The 22,099-nt window shown below is 41.0% G+C and overlaps 1 protein-coding gene across 1 annotated transcript in view; it reads right to left on the minus strand.

Moving 5' to 3' along the window:
- Positions 1 to 22,099, minus strand: part of LOC126267245 (ADAM 17-like protease) — a 146,441-nt gene that overhangs the window by 22,035 nt on the left and 102,307 nt on the right. The window contains exons 7-8 of the mRNA XM_049972253.1: positions 20,133 to 20,327; positions 10,066 to 10,204 (exon numbers count right to left, since the gene is read on the minus strand). Of these exons, the coding sequence (XP_049828210.1) occupies positions 10,066 to 10,204; positions 20,133 to 20,327 (334 nt within the window). The remainder of the gene's footprint in view (positions 1 to 10,065; positions 10,205 to 20,132; positions 20,328 to 22,099) is intronic.

The raw sequence follows: 22,099 nt of genomic DNA on the forward strand, positions 1-22,099 counted from the left end.
GATCTACCCATCTAATCTTCAGCATTCTTCTGTAGCACCACATTTCGAAAGCTTCTATCCTCTTCTTGTCTAAGCTATTTATCGACCACATTTCACTTCCATACATGGCTACACTCCATACAAATACTTTCCGAAACAACTTCCTGATACTTAAATCTATACTCGATGTTAACAAATTTTTCTTCTTCAGAAATGCTTTCCTTGCCATTGCCAGTCTACATTTTATATCCTCTCTACTTCGACCATCCTCAGTTATTTTGCTCCCCAAATAGCAAAACTCCTTAACTACTTTAAGTGTCTCATTTCCTAATCTAATTCCCTCAGGATCACCCAACTTAATTTGACTACATTCCATTATCCTCGTTTTGCTTTTGTTGTTGTTCATCTTATACCCTCCTTTCAAGACAATGTCCATTCTGTTCAACTGCTCTTCCGAGTCCTTTGCTGTCTCTGACAGAATTACAATGTCATCGGTGAACCTCCACGTTTTTATTTCTTCTCCATGGATTTTAATACCTACTCAATATTTTTCTTTTGTTTCCTTTACTGCTTGCTCAATATACAGATTGAATAACATCTGGGAGAGGCTACAACCCTGAGTCACTCCCTTCCCAACCACTGATTCCCTTTCATACCCCTTGACTCTTGTAACTGCCATCTGGTTTCTGTACAAATTATAAATAGACTTTCTCTCCCTGTATTTTACCCCTGCCACCTTTAGAATTTGAAAGAGAGTATTCCAGTCAACACTGCCAAAAGCTTTCTCTAACTCTACAAATGCTAGAAACATAGGTTTGTCTTTCCTTAATCTATTTTCTAACGTAAGTCGTAGGGTCAGTATTGCCTCACATGTTCCAACATTTCTACGGAATCCAAACTGATCTTCCCCGAGTTCGGCTTCTACCAGTTTTTCCGTTCGTCTGTAAAGAATTTGCGTTCGTGTTTTGCAGTTGTGACTTATTAAACTGATAGCTCGGTAATTTTCACATCTGTCAACACCTGCTTCATTCGGGATTGGTATAATTATTTTCTTCTTGAAGTCTGAGGGTATTTCGCCTGTTTCATACATCTTTCTCACCATGTGGTGGAGTTCTGTCAGGACTGGCTCCCCCAAGGTCGTCAGTAGTTCCAGTGAATGTTGTCTACTCTCGGGGAATTGTTTCAACTCAGGTCTTTCAGTGCTCTGTCAAACTCTTCACGCAGTATCGTATCTCCCATTTCATTTTCATCTACATCCTCTTCCATTTTCATAATAGTGTCCTCAAGTACATCGCCCTTGTATAGACCCTCTATATACTCCTTCCACCTTTCTGCTTTCCCTTCTTTGCTTAGAACTGGGTTTCCATCTGAGCTCTTGATATTCATACAAGTGGCTCTCTTTTCTCCAAAGGTGTCTCTAATTTTCCAGTAGGCAGTATCTATCTTACCCCTAGTGAGATAAGCCTCTAATTCCTTACATTTGTCCTCTAGCCATCCCTGCTTAGCCATTTTGCCCTTTTTGAGACGTTTCTATTAGTTTTTGCCTGTTTCATTTACTGTGTTTTTATGTTTTCTCCTTTCATCACTTAAATTCAATATTTCTTGGGTCACCCAAGGATTTCTACTAGCCCTCATATTTTTACCTACTTGATCCTCTGCTGCCTTCACTACTTCATCCTTCAGAGCTACCATTCTTCTTCTACTCTACTTCTTTACCCCATTCCTGTCAGTTGTTCCCTTATGCTCTCCCTGAAACTCTGTACAACCTCTGGTTTAGTCAGTTTATCCACGTACCATCTCCTTAAATTCCCACCTTTTTGCAGTTTCTTCAGTTTTAATCTACAGGTCATAACCAACAGATTGTGGTCAGGGTCCACATCTGCCCCTGGAAATGTCTTACAATTTAAAACCTGGTTCCTAAATCTCTATATTCTAGTATCTCCAGGATTATTCCATATATAAAACCTACTTTTATGATTCTTGGACCAAGTGTTAGCTATGATGTAAGTTATGCTCTGAGCAAAATTCTACCAGGCGGCTTCCTCTTTCATTTCTTAGCCCCAATTCACATTCACCTACTATGTTTCCTTCTCTCCCTTTTCCTAATCTCGAATTCCAGTCACCCATGACTATTAAATTTTTGTCTCCCGTAACTATCTGAATAATTTCTTTTATTGCATTACCCATTTCTTTAATCTCTTCATCATCTGTGGAGCTAGTTGGCATATAAACCTGTACTACTGACGTAGGCGTGGGCTTCGTATCTATCTTGGCCACAATAATGTGTTCACTATGCTGTTTGTAGTAGCTTACCTGCATGCACCCTATTTTTTTATTCATTATTAAACCTACTCTTGCATTACCCCTATTTGATTTTGTATTTATAATCCTGTATTCACCTGACCAAAAGTCTTGTTCCTCTTTCCACCGAACTTCACTAATTCCCAATATACCTCACTTTAACCTACCCGTTTCCCTTTTTAAATTTTCTAAGCTACCTGCCCGATTAAGGGATCTGACATTCCACGCTCCGATCTGTAGAACACCGGTATTCTTTCTCCTGATAACGACATCCTCTTGAGTAGTCCCCACCCGTTGATCCGAATGGGGAACTATTTTACCTCTGGAATATTTTACCCAAGAGGATGCCATCATCAATTAACCATACAGTAAAGCTGCATGCCCTCGGGAAAAATTAAGGCTGTATTTTCCTCTTGCTATCAGCCGTTCGCAGTACCAGCACAGCAAGGCTGTTTTGGTTATTGTTACAAGGCCAGATCAGACAATCATCCAGACTGTTGCCCCTGCAACTACTGAATAGGCTGCTGCCCCTCTTTAGGAACCACACTTTTGTCTGGCCTCTCAACAGATACCCCTCCATTGTGGTTGCACCTACGGTACGGCCATCTGTATCGCTGAGGCACGCAAGCCTCCCCACCAACGGCAAGGTCCACGGTTCATGTTCAATCGTCCAGTCCATTACAGGGATGTTGTTATTGCGTAACCACTCTGCCACAGGCCACGCATTATGGACAGGTGCTAGATCATGTTGAACGATGCAATCGCCATCCCCAAATTGCTCTTCAGCAGTGGGAAGCAAGACGATGCTTAAAACATCAATATAGGCCTGTGCTGTGATAGTGTCACATAAGACAACAAGGGGTGCAAGCCTCCTCCATGAAAAACTTGACCACGCCATAACATCATTACCTCCGAATTTTACTGTTGGCACTACGCCCGCTGGCACATGACATACCCATAACCCCCCGCCCCCCCCCCCCCCCCCCCACCCGCCATCAGATCGCCACATTGTGTACTAAGGGTCGTCATTCCACACAATGTTTTCCCACTGTTCAATTGTCCAATTTTTACACTCCTTACACCATGCAAAGTGTTGTTTGTCATTTACTGGCATGATGTGTAGCTTATGTGCAGCCGCTCCACCATGAAATTGAAGTTTTCTCGCCTCCTGCCTAACTGTCATATTACTTTCAGCTAATCTCAAGGCAGATGAATATCCAGAGGTAAAAGCCAGAAGGCGCAGAAGTTGTTACCGTATTTACTCGAATCTAAGCCGCACTCGAATCTAAGCCACACCTGAAAAATGAGACTCGAAAACAAGGGAAAATAATTTTCCCGAGTCTAATCCGCACCTGGAATTTGAGACTCTAAATTCAAGACGAGAGAAAAGTCTTAGACCGCACCTCCAAATCGAAACAAAGTTGGTCCATTGTAACATGAGACACAATTTAGGTCGAATGGATGAAGATACAGCTACAGTAGTTTGGTTCAAGTTATAAGCTTAACAGTTAAGATTTACAAAGTAGCCATAGCTATGTATCTGGCGCTCCGTCCGTATTTATACAGGTACCATTCCTTTTTCACATGCTTCATCTGGTTTGAATCGATTGCTTATTGTGCTTTGATCTGATAATTGGCGTTCTCTTTGTTAAGGTGTTTACGTCACTCTAAGCTGAAACTGCATTATTGAACTGTGTCATGCATTGTTTGTCACTTTTTGATAATGAGTGTTTACAACATGTAGCCACTCGCGGCACGACTCGCTTTTGTGTGCGCTACCGCCGCTTACAAAAAAAAAGGAGAGGAATTGTCTCATAAGTGAAACAAAGGCAAGAGACTGCTATTTGTTGTTACTTACATTGCTGCTTTCTTTGATAATGAACAAGAAGAAACAAATAATATACTGCAAAGATTTACCAAGCGGGAAAGCGCCGGCAGACAGGCACATGAACAAAACACACAAACACACACACAGAATTACGAGCTTTCGCAACTGGCAGTTGCTTCGCCAGGAAAGAGGGAAGGAGAGGGAAAAATGAAAGGATGTGGGTTTTAAGGGAGAGGGTAAGGAGTCATTCCAATCCCGGGAGCGGAAAGACTTCCCTTAGGGGAAAAAAAGGACAGGTGTACACTCGCGCACACACACACCCACACACACATCCATCTGCACATACACAGACACAAGCAGACATATTTAAAGGCAAAGAGTAAGGACAGAGATGTCAGTCGAGGCGGAAGTACAGAGGCAAAGAAGTTGTTGAAAGACAGGTGAGGTATGAGCGGCGGCAACTTGAAATTAGCGGAGGTTGAGGCCTGGAGGACATCGAGAAGAGAGGATATACTGAAGGGCGAGTTCCCATCTCCGGAGTTCGGATAGGTTGGTGGGAAGTATCCAGATAACTCGGACGGTGTAACACTGTGCCAAGATGTGCTGCCCGTGCATCAAGGCATGTTTAGCCACAGGGTGATCCTCATTACCAACAAACACTGTCTGCCTGTGTCCATTCCTGCGAATGGACAGTTTGTTGCTGGTCATTCCCACATAGAAAGGTGCAGGCAGGTCAGTTGGTAAATCACGTGGGTGCTTTCACATGTGGCTCTCCCTTTGATCGTGTACACCTTCCGGGCTACAGGATTGGAGTAGGTGGTGGTGGGAGGGTACATAGGACAGGTTTTACACTGGGGGCGGTTGCAAGGGTAGGAGCCAGAGGGTAGGGAAGGTGGTTTGGGGATTCTTAGCTATGAACCAAGAGGTTACGAAGGTTAGGTGGACGGCGGAAAGACACTCTTGGTGGAGTGGGGAGGATTTCATGAAGGATGGATCTCATTTCGGGGCAGGATTTTCAGCACATGATCAACATAGCTCATCTCAAACCAACACTTTTTCGACTTTTTTCACACCTTTATCTCTCCCTATATAAATCTCTCTTTACTTTCACTTTAACCTCATATTACCCTTTCCACCTACTAATACCATGTCAACCTCACAATATCCCTACAACGACCCCATGAAATTTTATTTACATTCCCTCCGCAAACATGCCTTCACCCTAGCCAGATTACACTCCCATATTTTATTTACTCTGGCTTGTCTGACATTTGGCATTACTCCCAAAGGCCTCACACTTAAAGTTCCCATCTCTGGCTGCAATCCTTCTTTCCATCAGTCCTTATACCAGTTCCAAACAGCACAATCCATAGCCCTCACCCGCCTAATCCTTCACCTATACATCGACTCGGCCAATGAACACACCCGTCAACTCCTATCCCAAATCAAAGTCCTCAATCTTTCCTCTCCCACATCCACACCGGCTGTACATAGCATCCTCCTACAGGCCAACTGCAAATTAGAACAACATGCCACCCTCCACCTCAAAAAACTATCCAATCTCCTGGTTTCCCACCTCCGGAAAGGCAACTCACTCACCCTCCACAACCTTTCCAACAAACCTCAACCTCCTCTCATTGCACACAGACCCAGTCTCTCCCATCTACTCAATCTCCCACTTCCAGCTCCACTCCCCCCAACACCTCAAAATTCTAGTCAACACAATCTGGAACCACAACACCCCAATTCAGTAGTTAACCTTTCCTCCAAACCCCTCTCCCAATCCGAAACCTCTGTCCTATCCAAAGGCCTCACCTTCAGCCCCACTCCCAGGTTCAACCAAACTGCCCTTGTCAAGGATTTACTGTCCTACACTCGTAGTCTCTGCTGGAAATATCACTTTGCCACGAAGAAAAACAATCCTGATCCCACTCCTAATGATCCAACTCCCCAAGACACTATCCAAATTGAACCCTGCCTGCAACAGTTCCGTCCTCCATCACAGCGGGACCCACCTCCTCTTCCTCAAAATCACCCTCTCCAAACCTTCCAGGAATTTCTCACTTCCAGCCTTGCCTCTCAATCTTTCTTGAAAAACCTTAATCCTACTCCCAACATCACCACAGCTGAATCCCAGGCTATCCGTGATCTGAAAGCTGACCGATTCATCATCATTCTTCCGGCTGACAAGGGTTCCACGACCGTGGTAGTTGATCGTCGGGAGTATGTGGCTGAGGGACTGCGTCAGCTTTCAGACAACTCTACATACAAAGTTTGCCGCGGTAATCCCATTCCTGATGTCCAGGCGGAGCTTCAAGGAATCCTCAGAACCTTAGGCCCCCTACAAAACCTTTCACCTGACTCCATCAAACTCCTCACCCCACCGACACCTCGCACCCCTACCTTCTACCTACTTCCTAAAATTCACAAACCCAAACATCCTGGCCACCCCATTGTAGCTGGTTACCAAGCCCCCACAGAACGTATCTCTGCCTACGTAGATCAACACCTTCAACCCATTACATGCAGTCTCCCATCCTTCATCAAAGACACCAACCACTTTCTCGAACGCCTGGAATCCGTACCCAGTCTGTTACCCCCGGAAACCATCCTTATAACCATTGATACCACTTCCCTATACACGAATATCCCACACGTCCAGGGCCTCGCTGCAATGGAGCACTTCCTTTCACGCCGATCACCTGCCACCCTACCTAAAACCTCTTTCCTCGTCACCTTGGCCAGCTTCATCCTGACCCACAACTTCTTCACTTTTGAAGGCCAGACATACCAACAATTAAAGGGAACAGCCATGGGTACCAGGATGGCCCCCTCGTATGCCAACCTATTTATGGGTCGCTTAGAGGAAGCCTTCTTGGTTACCCAAGCCTGCCAACCCAAAGTTTGGTACAGATTTATTGATGACATCTTCATGATCTGGACTCACAGTGAAGAACAACTCCAGAATTTCCTCTCCAACCTCAACTCCTTTGGTTCCATCAGATTCACCTGGTCCTACTCCAAATCCCATGCCACTTTCCTAGACGTTGACCTCCATCTGTCCAATGGCCAGCTGCACACATCCGTCCACATCAAACCCACCAACAAGCAACAGTACCTCCATTATGACAGCTGCCACCCATTCCATAGCAAACGGTCCCTTCCCTACAGCCTAGGCCTTCGTGGCAAACGAATCTGCTCCAGTCCTGAATCCCTCGACCATTACACCAACAACCTGAAAACAGCTTTCGCATCCCGCAACTACCCTCCCAACCTGGTACAGAAGCAGATAACCAGAGCCACTTCCTCATCCCCTCAAACCCAGAACCTCTCACAGAAGAACCCCAAAAGTGCCCCACTTGTGACAGAATACTTCCCGGGACTGGATCAGACCTTGAATGTGGCTCTCCAGCAGAGATACGACTTCCTAAAATCCTGCCCGGAAATGAGATCCATCCTTCATGAAATCCTCCCCACTCCACCAAGAGTGTCTTTCCGCCGTCCACCTAACCTTCGTAACCTCTTGGTTCATCCCTATGAAATCCCCAAACCACCTTCCCTACCCTCTGGCTCCTACCCTTGCAACCGCCCCCGGTGTAAAACCTGTCCTATGCACCCTCCCACCACCACCTACTGCAATCCTGTAACCGGGAAGGTGTACACGATCAAAGGGAGAGCCACATGTGAAAGCACCCACGTGATTTACCAACTGACCTGCCTGCACTGTGACGCTTTCTATGTGGGAATGACCAGCAACAAACTGTCCATTCGCATGAATGGACACAGGCAGACAGTGTTTGTTGGTAATGAGGATCACCCTGTGGCTAAACATGCCTTGATGCACGGGCAGCACATCTTGGCACAGTGTTACACCGTCCGAGTTATCTGGATACTTCCCACCAACACCAACCTATCCGAACTCCGGAGATGGGAACTCGCCCTTCAGTATATCCTCTCTTCTCGATATCCTCCAGGCCTCAACCTCCGCTAATTTCAAGTTGCCGCCGCTCATACCTCACCTGTCTTTCAACAACTTCTTTGCCTCTGTACTTCCGCCTCGACTGACATCTCTGTCCTTACTCTTTGGCTTTAAATATGTCTGCTTGTGTCTGTGTTTGTGCGGATGGATGTGTGTGTGGGTGTGTGTGTGTGAGTGTACACCTGTCCTTTTTTTCCCCTAAGGGAAGTCTTTCCGCTCCCGGGATTGGAATGACTCCTTACCCTCTCCCTTAAAACCCACATCCTTTCATTTTTCCCTCTCCTTCCCTCTTTCCTGACGAAGCAACTGCCAGTTGCGAAAGCTCGTAATTCTGTGTGTGTGTTTGTGTGTTTTGTTCATGTGCCTGTCTGCCGGCGCTTTCCCGCTTGGTAAGTCTTGGAATCTTTGTTTTTAATATATTTTTCCCATGTGGAAGTTTCTTTCTATTTTATTTAAATAATATACTGCATATGATAGAAGATGTTCTGAATGAGAGTTTAGCGAAAAATTTTCTCCATTTGAAAATCTTTGCAGACGCCTCTTTAGTACATTACATTCTGCACAGAAATTAGTCATCTTAGATTTAAAAATCTAGTCAGTTGCCATGCTTCATTTCTGACTATCACTATTCAGCATAAGAATAATACGAATATAAACGTGACATGATATGTATATTCTTCCGTGTTTCCTGTTGTCTCACTCTAGTTTCGTAGTTTATTAGGCAGACAGAATTTAATGAGATAGCAGCAAACACGAAAGAATACATGGCATTATTTTTACATTCTTCTACCTTTTATTTTAATTTATTTGCTGATGCAGAGGCTTCGGTGCTAGTATTTATCTTTGTGCCTGCAAAGCATGCCTGTGTAGCGCTCATATATTCGATAGCAGAAGTTAGTTGTGGCGGCACCTACCAACATTTTTCAGAACTTCCACTACTTTGCACTCCATTCTAAGCCGCAGGCGGCTTTTTGGATTACAAAAACAGGAAAAAAAGTGCGGCTTAAATTTGAGTAAATACGGTATACAGAGATCAGTGTGACACACGCTAGACATAAAGAGGATGTCGACAGAGTGAGTGCTGCAGTGGTGACCTGTATTTTCAGTATGTTGCTACTAGATACACCTGTTACCTGAAGTGTGACTAAAACTTCATGGCCCTGTGCCTGCAGTGCAACATGATGCTCCATTTCTCTGGTGAATGAACACTACAAACTGCACAAACATCTCTGGTGCTGTGGTTGTGGTTGTTGTTATTGTGCCCATATTTAAGGAATCATCCTCGGCATATGTTTAGCTGGCGAAGGTAAACCTAAATGAGGAAGGCCACATGGGGTTTCAAACAGGATTACTCATAAATATGAATCTGGTGCACCAGTGTATTTTCTTACTTAGTCTGTTTCAGTTGTTTCTGTCATCTGTTATAGGTTTCACAGACAGTTAACTCATCAGTGCCTTCAACTACTGTCACTGAAACTATTTTACTGAAGTATATTCAATAATTATAGAGAAAATACTCAGGTTATTAATACAGTGGGTTGAAAGTACACTTAAAAAGCACTCATCATGCAAGAAAAAACACAATATCTGACTAATGAGAGTACATTATAAATGATATTCTCAATTCATAACTATAAGATGTTAAAGGCCTATGTGTTAGAAAATTAGTTTATCTTTTGCAGATACTCTGTCTGGTATCAAGCATTGTATATTGAACATCTTGTTAATACAGTGGAAAAATATGCTATTATCAGAAAGCACTAGTTCAAAATCAGTCCATCAACAATGATACCAAATGTTGAATTTTTTCTCTATTTTTTTTACTCATTACTAAACTAATTTTCAACAAGACAGCCGTAAATTGTAACTACAGCTTCATTTGGTGTCTCAAAAAACATGCTCTGTGCTGAACTACAGTGATCTAAGCAGGCTTACAGAACAGGAGTATGCAAGCTGTTAAGTGTAGTCAGAATCTGACCTGGTGTGCAAATGCCTCCAACTGAATTCCTTCTTGGTGAACCCACATATGCGAGCCCTAGGATACCTCCTTCAAATTTTAGGTCAGTGAAAAGATGGGCTAAACAGAAGTCCTTATGGCTGTATTCACGACTAAAAACCTAAACATTACACCTCAATCATAAATTTATCTACAACTATTTTCAAACAGACTTCAAATTTAGAGACTTCAACATTAAAAATCCAATGATTTTTTTTGTACAACACAGCAAAACAATCACTCACGTACCTCCTGGATGTATAAAATTAAGCAAAATAATGAATGAAAACTTTTGAGGTATTTAACAGGGCGCTACAAGAAAGTCATATGTAAGTGAAGAATAAAACACTGGAGATCTGTTAACATCAGAAATGGTAAGTAAGAAATGAAGGATGAAAACAACTGTTTCCCTGGTCCTCCTTTCCTACAATTCACTCCTGAAGCCAAGGTCAACATTCTTGGAGGTGACAAATATACACCTGAAGCAAAAAAATTCACACAAAAAAGAGGCTCTAATTGGAATAATGTCTGTTATGGAATCCCACATACTTTTTGCTGTGTACGGATTGTGCTGTGAATGTATGATCCTAATACTTTTGCTACTAAGATGCTGCACTGTCATATTTAGCATGGTTTATTGTGACTGCGTGACAGTGACTTTAAGCTGATCTGAATAATGCATCATATTTGTTTCACTGTACAAGTAGTTGCTATGAACATCACTTTCATTCACAATGGAGAATCTGTACATATTTTGTAAGTTTACAGCTTTCATTTCTGCTTAAGAATACAGTTATTGCTTTCCAACAACTTAAATTTCATATTGTTGCATTTTTCTCCAATTTTTAAGATATTCCATCAAAGTAATGGGCTACAAACCCATGTGTCTCATCTGAATAGGAACTATAACAAAATGCGCAGGAACAGGAAAATACCATTAATATTATTTATCACTTCTTACAGGTAGCATATGGTGATTTTCTGCAGGTTTTGAAGTTTCACAAATGTGTATGGGGAATGTTACATGCAGAAAGCTTGTAACCATTCTGCCTTCAGTATATGCAGCACTACTACTACTACCACTACCACCACCACCACCACCACCACCACCACCACCACCACTACCACTTTGGAAACAGCACTGTGTGTGACAAATTTTGCCAGAGGTAAAATGCTAATTATTATTTGCTCATTTTAGTACAGTTTACTGATAACACTACAGTTTCAAGGCATCTTGGCTACATCTTAATTTATTTCCACTGTTTTGTGGCCACTCACTGCCAACATTAGCTGTAAAACATGTAAGCCACCTAGCCACGGTAAGTTCCATGGTTGACAGGGAAGATAATAAGATAAGAGACTCTGAATGCAAATGAGACTTGTTTTCAGCATCACAGGCAGCTGTGTCCATTCTAACAGCTAGACTATGGAAACTGTCCTCAAATGTACATCAAAATAAAAGGCTCCTTTGAAACTATCAGCAATCAGGTCTGAGTTCCTTAATTTCTTATCTTATTGCAATTTGTTTAGCTTTAACCCTTATTTTGTAACTAACAGATTAAGGTCAGAATACAAATTTGCTCTTAGAAAGGAGTTGCAGTTCAAAATTTGGTTTCTAAATTTCTGCCACCACTACATAATCTAACTGAAACCTTCTGGCATCTCTAGATCTCTTCCACAAATAAAATGCTCTTTCTGATTCTTAAACCAATTGTTGGCAATGACTACATTGTGCGGTGTGCAAAATTCTATCCAGTGGCTTCTCCTTACATTCCTCCCCCCCCCCCCCCCTCTCTCCCAGTCAACATTCTTTTATTATTTTTCCTTTTCTTCTTCTTCTTCTAAGCTGCTGCTTCTTTCCACCCAATTGGAGGATAAAACATTCCACACTCTAAACTGTATAATGCCAAATTTGTTTCCTCTGATGACAGCATCTCCCTAAGTAGTACTTGCCGAAAATAAAAATGAGGGAACTATATTACTTCCAGCAGAATATCACCATCAAACACACAGAAAAGCTATATAGATTCACCTAGCTTTATGTTGTCCATAGTACTAACATAGGAAGCCCATACTGGATAATGTTACAAGCTCAGATCAGTCAATCATCCTGACTGTTATCCCTGAAAATATTTGAATGGCTGTTGTCTCTTTATAGGAACTATGTACTCATTTGGTTTCTCCACAGACTGCAGATACTCCTCCAATGAGGTTGCACCTGGAGGGGAACTACCTGTTTTACTGAAGCAAGCAAACTACACTATCATGAGTATTTCCATGGTGCACGAGAGGATGTTTGATTATTGTAAAAACAATTGAAAGATTATTGGCACAGCCATCAAACACCGGAGAATTGGTAAAACTTTTTGAAAACACAGAAGAAAACATCCAAAATCATCAGACAAATTAAACACATGCACCATCACAAACGATTAGAGGAAATTGATAATGATTTTAAAAGAAACAACACGAGAAACTCTTATAGGACATTTAGGGAAGAACTAGCAACCTTCAAGCCACCCACTCTTTGTTTTCGGCACCCTGATGGAACACTTGAGACGAACACAAAGGCAGACTGTAAAATCCTGAAACAGCATTTCAAGGAGTTACACAACTGTGAACCACCAGCAGACAAACTTGACTTTCATGTTGCGACCCCAAACCAGGATTCAGCTCCACCTATGCATGAGGAGATATGAAACATTTTATCACATCTGAAAAACAACAAAGCACCAGGGAAAGATGGTGTAATTGCAGACATGTTCAAGATTGGAGGTGAACTCTTGATTGACAGACTGAAAACTATCATTGCAAATATATGGGAAAGTGGAGTCATACCAGCAGATTGGAAAACTGCTTTGATTCACTCTCTACACAAAAATGGTGACAAGATTGATCCCAACGACTATCAAGTCATTTCATTCCTACCAGTTGCTTACAAAGTGCTCTCACATGTTGTTTTCACCAAATTAGAACAACAGACAGAATATACGATTGGTGTCTGTTGAAGTCTGCTCAATTAATAAAGTAGTTTTGTTATCTACACCATATTATCTGCCCACATTGATCCTGCGCAGAACAGATCTGGAACCTGAAGATGATACTGCAACGCTATCAGTCGAACCGCACAGTAGTCAGCTTCATAGATTTCAAGAAAGCGTATGACTCAATTCATCGCTCCAGTCTGTTCAATACACTTCGTGAATATGGTGTAGATAACAAAATTACTTCATTAATTGAGTAGACTTCAACAGACACAACCTCAAAAGTAAAATTCATGGAAGAAGTTTCTGAACCTTTTCAAATTAGGGCAAGAGTGAGACAAGGTGTCCCCACTTCTCTTTAATCTGATACTGGACAAGATTATCAAGACGTGGGAAAAAGAAATTCCTGGAATAAATATGGGAACAAAGAACAAACAAATCAACATAAAATGCCTTGCTTTTGCTGATGAGCTAGCAATAACTCTACCATTGAGAAACTTCATGAGGTTGCCATCAAAACTGGTCTCAAAATTTCTTACGAGAAAACACAATTCATGGACTCCAAAAGTTCAAACCTGAACCACTTGCCACAAAATATGGTGACATCAAACAAGTTAAGAACTTCAAGTACTTGGGAGAAACGATCAGCAACACTGGCAACGAAAAGTAGCTCACAAAACACGAGCATAAAAATTACGTAAAGCTTATACAATGACCTGGAACAAATACAATAAGAAATCACTGTCCACCCAAGCCAAACTTCACCACTATCATACTGTCACTCTTCTGGAGGTGCTCTACGCAACTGAAACATCATCATTAACCATCAACATCAAGGACATTAAGAAAATGGAAAGGCAAATACTCAGGAAAATATATGGACCCAAGATTCAAGATGGTACCTGGAAGCTCAAAAGCTCTGAAGAACTGTACTGAAGGACTGAATGTTTCACGTCAGTTGCACGGAAAAGATGATTGAAATTCTACAGACATTTAGCATGAGTGGACACCTAGAATTACCAAGAAAATCTTCTTTGTCATCAAAGGAACTCGCCAAACCAGGGCTCACTGGTCAACAGAAACCCAAAATTGTCCCACAGAATTCAGTATTGACCAACTAGAAACCACATGGACTGTGTACAGACATAAAATCAGCTTTCATAAGTTCAAAATGAAAAACCCGAAGGAAAAGAATCTGAAATTGAAAAACACATGGATAAAAGAAAGAATACAGGCCCATAGTGAAAGGATGAGGACGTTTTGGGAAGAAAAGAAGAATAAAAAAGCTAAGAAGACCAGTGCTAACTAATGGTTCCACGTGCTCCTTAGATGGTGAAACAAATAAATATAATAAAAAGACTATACAGTACTTGATGGTGAAACAAAATACATGAACCATCATGTACGTAAACATCATGTAAATGAAGATCAACTTTCAGTGTAGCTCCATCTGAAAGAAATATTTTTGAGATAACATATTATTGGTTCACTTTTGATCAACATTGTGTGTGGGTCAATGTTATCACTGCTGTGACTTGTTACACGTGAGGCATCAAGTTGGAGCCCGAATGACTACATCAAGACTGAAGATGCCCCCCTCTCCCCCTTTCCTGCTCCTCTCCATCCAGTGTGCGGGGGAAGACAACAACATGATACAGCCAAGTTGGCACAGAACCTGTCACAAAAGACCAGAAGATGACAGGAGTGACACTCAATGAAATATGCCATCTTTCCAATGAGCTCACCCAACTGAAAAGAAGTTGATTTCCTCTGCTGATAGCCAAGGTTTTCTGGAATGAAAAAGGGATTATTCTTATCTTGTTGAGAATAAAATCCTAATTCACAGTTACTTATGCCAGTCATCTAGAAAAAAGAGAACTGTCACTCATCATGACAATCCCCATGCTCACAAAGGTGCTTTAGCAGTGGGACAACAGAAGAATTTGACGTAAGAATTGTTGGAACCTCCACATGTGCACCAAATTCGGCATCCTCTTAACCATCTACATTCAAGTAAATTTGTGAGCAAGATATATTTCACGTCCAATGGAATGTTTATAACAGTCACACTATCCAGAATCACACCTCTGGGCTAGATTCTAATCACTGGAAAGAGTGTATAAAGGGCATGTATCTAGAAGTGTACTATGTCAAAAACTAAATGCATTACTGAGATAAGATAGATGTTAAGTGAAGAAATTTTCTACCTTTTCTCTTTCACAAAATGCTGGTTCCCTCATATACACTGATGAACCAAAACTTTAAGACCATCTGCTTAGTAACATACTGATCCACATTTTGAACACAATACACAAGTGATTCTTCATTGAATGGTTTTGACAAGTCCTTGCTAGATTTCCAGAGGTATGTGGCACCAGATGTCTACACCCAGGTTACACAATGTCCGTAAATTATGGGACGATGGTTTGTCAGTGTGGAGTTGCTGCCTGATAGCATCTCAGATGTGTTCCATCACGTGTAGCTTAGTTGAATTTGGTGCCCAAGGCATCAACATGAGTTCACTATCATGCTCCTCAAACCATTGCAACATATTTCTGGCTTAGTGACACAGGCAGTTATCCTGCTGGAGCCTGCCTTTGTCATCGAGGAAGACATCAAGCATGAAGAGATAGGTGAGACTCTTAATAACAACACTGGCCAATAGTGAAAATGTAACTGGGATGAAATAAATATTTGTTAACTATGCTGACCATGCCGATAATGAAAATGACAATAAAAATTAGCTCTTGTTCCTAATTTAAAGAGGAGTGATATTAATTACATTTATATTTTATTAGCATTTACGGTCAATCCCTTCCAATACAGGTTTCAAAATCCAGCTGATTGTAGACAGAGTGATGAAGTTTCTGGCAATAACAGCTATTTGTATTTTGTTGCTATTTTTAGCATGAGCCCTTAGCAACAAGGGGAAGGGGAAGAGGACGAAGAAGAGAAAGGAAAGAGTGGAGCATGTTTCTTTTAAGCATAGTTTCAGTCTGTTACAAGCTGTGTTGCACTTCTGCACTGCAACAAGAATGTGTTACTGAAGTGTAATCATTGCATGTGGTCACTGTAATTCCTGTGATTGAATTTGCCTCACAAATGCGTAATTCTGACAATTTCTGGTATATTTGTGGACAGGCCACTGTGCAATCACAAAGGAGGCCACTAATGCTCTGTATGAGGAAGGTGTACAGACTGTACTACTGCTATAAAATCGGGGAGCAGGACAAGCCCTGGGCTCCTCATATATGTTGAGTTCGTGGCCAAATCATGAAAGATCTTCCACAGGTTTTGCAACACCCATAATCTGATGAGAACCACCAAAACAAGTAAATGAGTGTTATTCCATTAACACATGATATTTCCAAGAAGACACCAACTTTCTTGACATATCCTAACATACTGCTGGCCATGAGACCACTGCCTCATGGAGACGGACTGGTCTGTTCCTGTCCCAACTGATTGTGATAGTGATGAGGGTGGTAGTGAAACTAATGCTGCACCATCACCTTTGAAACCCAGTTCTTCGATTTTGTGTGTAGCGATGGATGTACAGAGATTCACAAAACCACACAGTGTGACCTTAATGACCTAGAGAGAGATCTAGAACTGCTGAAAGATAAAGCTAAACTGTTTGCATCTTACTTGGGTTACAATACAGCTACACCAAATTCTGTTGCTTCCTACACCTCTGGGATAGCCACACCAAAGCACTTTATTATAAAAAGAAAAACTTGCCTAAGCATCGATCACTTGAACCAGGATCTCACAATCTTATGCATGAAGCACTTGTTAAAACAAAGAACATAATTCTCCATGTTCTTCACATAAAATTGGCCTAATGAAAAGCTTCATTAAGGCCATGGACAAAACTAGGGAAGCATTTATCTATTTGCACAAGAAATTTCCACGTCTTAATGAGGTGAAAATAAAAGAGGGGATTTTTGTGGGTTCCCGGATACAAATACTGTGCAAATAAGAGCATTTCAACACCATCCTGACAGGTGGTGAAAAGTTAGCTTGAGATGCCTTTGTCCAAATGTCAACAAGCCTTCTAGGAAATAAGAGGGCAGAAAACTGAAAGGATCTTGTAATCTTCTGCACTGCTACAATAGACTGGGGTGCAACATGTCCTTGAAGTTACATTTCCTAGATTCCCACTTGGACTTCTTTCCGAACAACTGTGGTGTTGTAACCTATGAGCATGAGAACATTTCTACCAGCAAATTTCGGACATGGAAATGAGATGCCATTGAAAGTGGAGTGCTTCAGTATTAGCTGATTACTGCCGGGCACTAATCAGGGAATCACCAACAAGCAAAGCGGTTACGCCTTCTCTGACCGTCCTCCAAGGGATAGCACCAAAGCATAAGCTTAAATAGGCAATAATGTAAAGTTATAACTTTGAAATGAGAGCTACATTTACATTTTCAATAACATTTTCGCTATCAGCATGCCTGAAAACATAAAGATTAGCTGTTTTCATGCCAGTTATGGAAAAAAAGCGATTTTTTTTTGGCTAGTGTAAAGTTCACATAGTCCATTGCTGTCATGGTGCCTTTTCTTACTACCACAAGCCCCATGGAAGCCCAGGTGAATGTTCTCTATAGCATGATGCCACCCCCACAAGACTGCATCTGTGGCGAGGTGCCCTCCCCCCCTCCCCCTTTTTAACCAGCTATTTGTCTGGATGATGGCATATCAGGGAATGACCATCGATGTAACAAAAATCGTGATTCAACCAATCAGGTGACTCATTTCTATTGATCAGGTCCAGGCTTGATAATTCCATGTCCATTGTAACGGTAACTGACAATGTTGCTGAAAAACATGTGAACACGTATGGCTCGTCTGCGCGGAGTCCTATGTGAACAATGTGCACCGAATGGTGTGCACTTGCATTTGCACTTTCACTGGTTTTATACTATGTCATTGTATTTGTCACAAATTATCGCCTCTTCTGCTTTACACAGTAGCAAGCCTCTGACCACCTACTAGCAGTTTTACCATTCTGCCACCCACTTTCCATACATGCTCACAGCAGTAGCAAGCAAACAGCTAGTCAGCTTCACCATTTCTGAGATGTTTATTCTCAGGTTCCAGGTCAAAACACACTGCCCTTTGTCAAAGTCCCTTATCTTAGCAGATTTCCACATTTGAGACCCTTACTATCACTAGAATGATTCCCCACTTACTTCTGCTTCACTTATAGACTTTCCTTAACATATCATGTGGCATCAAAACCACCAGGTGGTATTCTGTTTTGACTCGTCAATGTATTTACTACCTTCATGAGGCCATATATGCTTAGTAGCTGATGAAGTCACCTCTAGAATCTTTTGTAAGAGGAAGCCATTGTTGCAGTGTGGCCATGGCCATTTGAGAATGTAATAGCCAAAAGTCACTGGTATGTGTAAATCACTGCCACTTGTTGTACAGATCTTCTGGATGTCAAGTCAGTGGTTACAAGTTGTGGCCATAGTCTATTAAAAACAAAAGGATGAAAATTCAATTGCCTGGCCACCTGTCTAAATCTGACCAGCCTCCAGTCTGCCTACAGCTCTCAATTGCAGTTTTCTTTCTTTTTTGTAATCAAATTGTTCTACCATGCTGGCTATGTCTGTTGCCTTCTCTCAGTTTTACAACATCAACTGCTGTTCTATTCTGAAATATTTAGTTGCCTGACAAGAATATTACAGTGCAGCTGACTGGCGCATGGTATTTTTATCTAGCACTGCTGTAGAAACAATGAACTCACCTATCATGTAAACTGATTCATGGTTCCCATATTTATGATTACATTTTTGCCTTATCCTTAATATTTGGAAGCTAGTACACATTAAAAACTATTCACTGGTTAAGAAAGAAATAAACTCTGATTTGGATATAAGCTGGCAGCCATCTGGCCATTGGGTTCCGTTATGATGGTAAAAGTTACCTACCATTCATTTCATTTCATGACTGACACTAAAATTATGAAGCTCTCAGTTAATACCACAGGATTATAAACAGCAAGTGCTATTAAGTAAATGCAAACAAAAATATAAGGAGTGTTCAAATGAAAAGGCATGAAACCCTGTAACAACCAAACTGGTTGAAATTTCCATGTGGGGCTTTGGGATAACAAAGGGAGACATCTAAGGCCATGAATGTAGTGTGCAGCTTGGTTGCACATATGTCACCTCCCCCTAAAAAATTCAAAGCTGTACCCTCAGCAGACAAGGTGATGCTCAAAGTCTTTTTGGACATACAAGGTCCGATACTAATTGAATTCCTCGAGCATGGCAAAACCATAAACAGTGACACTTACTGTGGGACACTTTGTACACCATGCAAGTCCATCAAGGGCAAATGGCCTGGGCTGCTCACGGAGGGAATTATTACGCTCCATGATGAAGTATGTCCACATATCTCCGAGGTCACACAAAGTATAATGCTCAAGTTAAAGTGGGAGCATTCGCCCTACAACCGGAACATGTTGCCCTGTGACTTCCATGTCTATGGTCCACCTAAAAAAACATCTCAAAGTGAAGGGCTTCAACACGGATGACAAATTGAAGGACACAGTGGATGACTGGCTTCTGTCACAGACAGAGGTATTTTGGAAACAGGGAATCCTCGTGAAACAGTGGGATAGTTGTGGTCAGGCCTCTGTTAATTACTTTTGAATAAAGACTTCAATTATAAACACAGTGCTGTTTCATACCTTTTCTTTTGAACACTCCTCGTATAAACATAAAGTTTCCTCTATCATGAAAAGTACATTCCTTCTTCCCAGGTATAACGACTCTTGGTTAAGGTAACAACGACAACAAGGTCAAAATCATGACATTGTTCCAAATTTAGAGAACACAGAAAAATCTGTAATCACATAGCTATAACTTTCCATGCTAATTTTACATGACAAAGCATGCAGAACATCACATTTTGCAATATAAGTTAAACTATCATTTCAAAATATGAAGCAACATGTATATGCCACATTCTATGACTGACACTGCAGTAAAAAAATATGAATCCGCTATTCAATATTAAAGATGAATACTAAAACTAACTATGTACCTCCAATAAATTCCGGACATCCCATTTCTCTCTAACCATATTGTAATGAGCTTCTCCACCACGTACTCTGGTAGGTTCGCTATGGACAACGATCTTCTTTATTACAAATCCCATGCCCTTGAAGCCATCATTTTCTTGGCGGTCATGCCATGTTGTGTCATTGTAAATCTTATGAACTCTATCTATCAAGCTAATCTGTAAAAAATAATCCCTGGTTGTTATAACTGCAACAAAGAAATTTATGATTTTCTACAACTGACTAATTCCATTAAATTTTTTTAAAAATCCAGATATAAGCTCAATATATACTTCACTTTGTTAGTATCACATTAAATATTTATATAGCAACAACATGGAAAGGCTAGATTGCTGTTCATCACATTGAGGGGGCATAGAGTTGCTGACAGGCACAACAAAAGGGGATACTAGTATTCTTTTTTGTTGTGGCTATCTGAAACTCCACACCTCCTCCATGTGGTGAGTCGCGACCTACCCTTTCCATATTGTTGGTATTCCATTGGTTTCAATCCTGTAAATATTTGTATAACTGCCCATGCATGCCACAGAAAAATTATTCTGTTAAATACTGCTGTTTACTATGTAAAATCTGTAGCTTTGTGGCTTAGTGAGAAAGTTCAGACTACTAATTTTTGTGATTTTAATTACTTCTCTCACCTCTGCTTCTTTCATACATGTAATAATGCAACTTTTGTAAAATGAAGAAACTGGACAACAGTTGCTGAATTGACTATCTTTTACTGCATAAACATCAAGTTTCAAAAAAATCTTCAGTTTTTGGGATTTTTCTACCTCCCCCTTTTTACTCCTTTTGTTCCATGACAGCATTAGGGCGAGGATGACGTCATATGGTTAAGTGATTTTATTTGTAAGTGATGTCCTGTTCTCTCTTATTTTATTTTAGAAATTTTAACTGCCTTTTTTTAAAAAGCTTGAGGATCATCTTCCATTGTCTTGTAACGCAATATTTTAATTATTACAGTTTACACAAGAGGGAACTTTAAGTGTTTTGAAGTACATCATACAGGCAATAAAAAATTGTTAATTCAGCAACTGTTTTGCAATTTCTTCATTCTACAAAATGGACTTGCACAATATGGCTGCCCCACAAGAACTCTTAGTAAAAATGCAACATTACAGTGTGGTATGAATTTCATGTGAAACTGTATGTCATTTTAGTCCTTTCCACCTGAATTCACACTTTCGTGGTGTGGTTGGTTGGAAAGGATAATATAATGTTGCACTGTCAATAATTAGTAGTAATGCCAAGTCTATGCGTAGCAATTGTGTGTTAAGTTTGTGCTAACATGACTGTGTGAGTTAGGTGTTTACTGCACAACTTTAGTCTTGAATGGACATGGTGCTGTGCTAACTCTATCATTATTTTTCATGCATTTTTTGTGTGAAACTTTAGATGCACATTACATTCAGGTCTAACAGAATATCAGATTCCTTCCCTGTTAGAAGATTCTGATTTGGGAGGCATACTTACAGTGTTTACTGTAAATAATGTATCTTTCAGAGGCCCTTTGCTGGTTTTTGTAGAGAAACTAGTTTGTTGAAAACCAGGCTGTGAAAATGAGCATCATGAATCATCTTAAATTTAAGATGTCTTTGGCAGAGCCTCACTTGATTTATCCAGACAGAAGGAGGAGGGCAGGAGAATGTGAGTCAGTGTTAGACGATGAGCTAGGTATTTCAAAAGAGGCAAACATATACAAACCTCATCCAAAACCAGGTCAGGACAATTAGTACAATGGGTATGATCACTGGCTCATAGTGGCTGACATTTTGTCACAACAAACTTGTCAATGGCAGAACCAATACAAAGTGCATAACATGTAGCCAGTGCCTGCCATGCAAAGGCAAGGGACTGTTTCTACCAGTCTTCAACATGAATTTTTATTACAAAAGTTAAACAATGGAAAAGCCTGGATGAGATGACAACA

Source organism: Schistocerca gregaria, chromosome 4, assembly GCF_023897955.1.
Source record: "Schistocerca gregaria isolate iqSchGreg1 chromosome 4, iqSchGreg1.2, whole genome shotgun sequence".
NCBI classification, from domain to species: domain Eukaryota; kingdom Metazoa; phylum Arthropoda; class Insecta; order Orthoptera; family Acrididae; genus Schistocerca; species Schistocerca gregaria.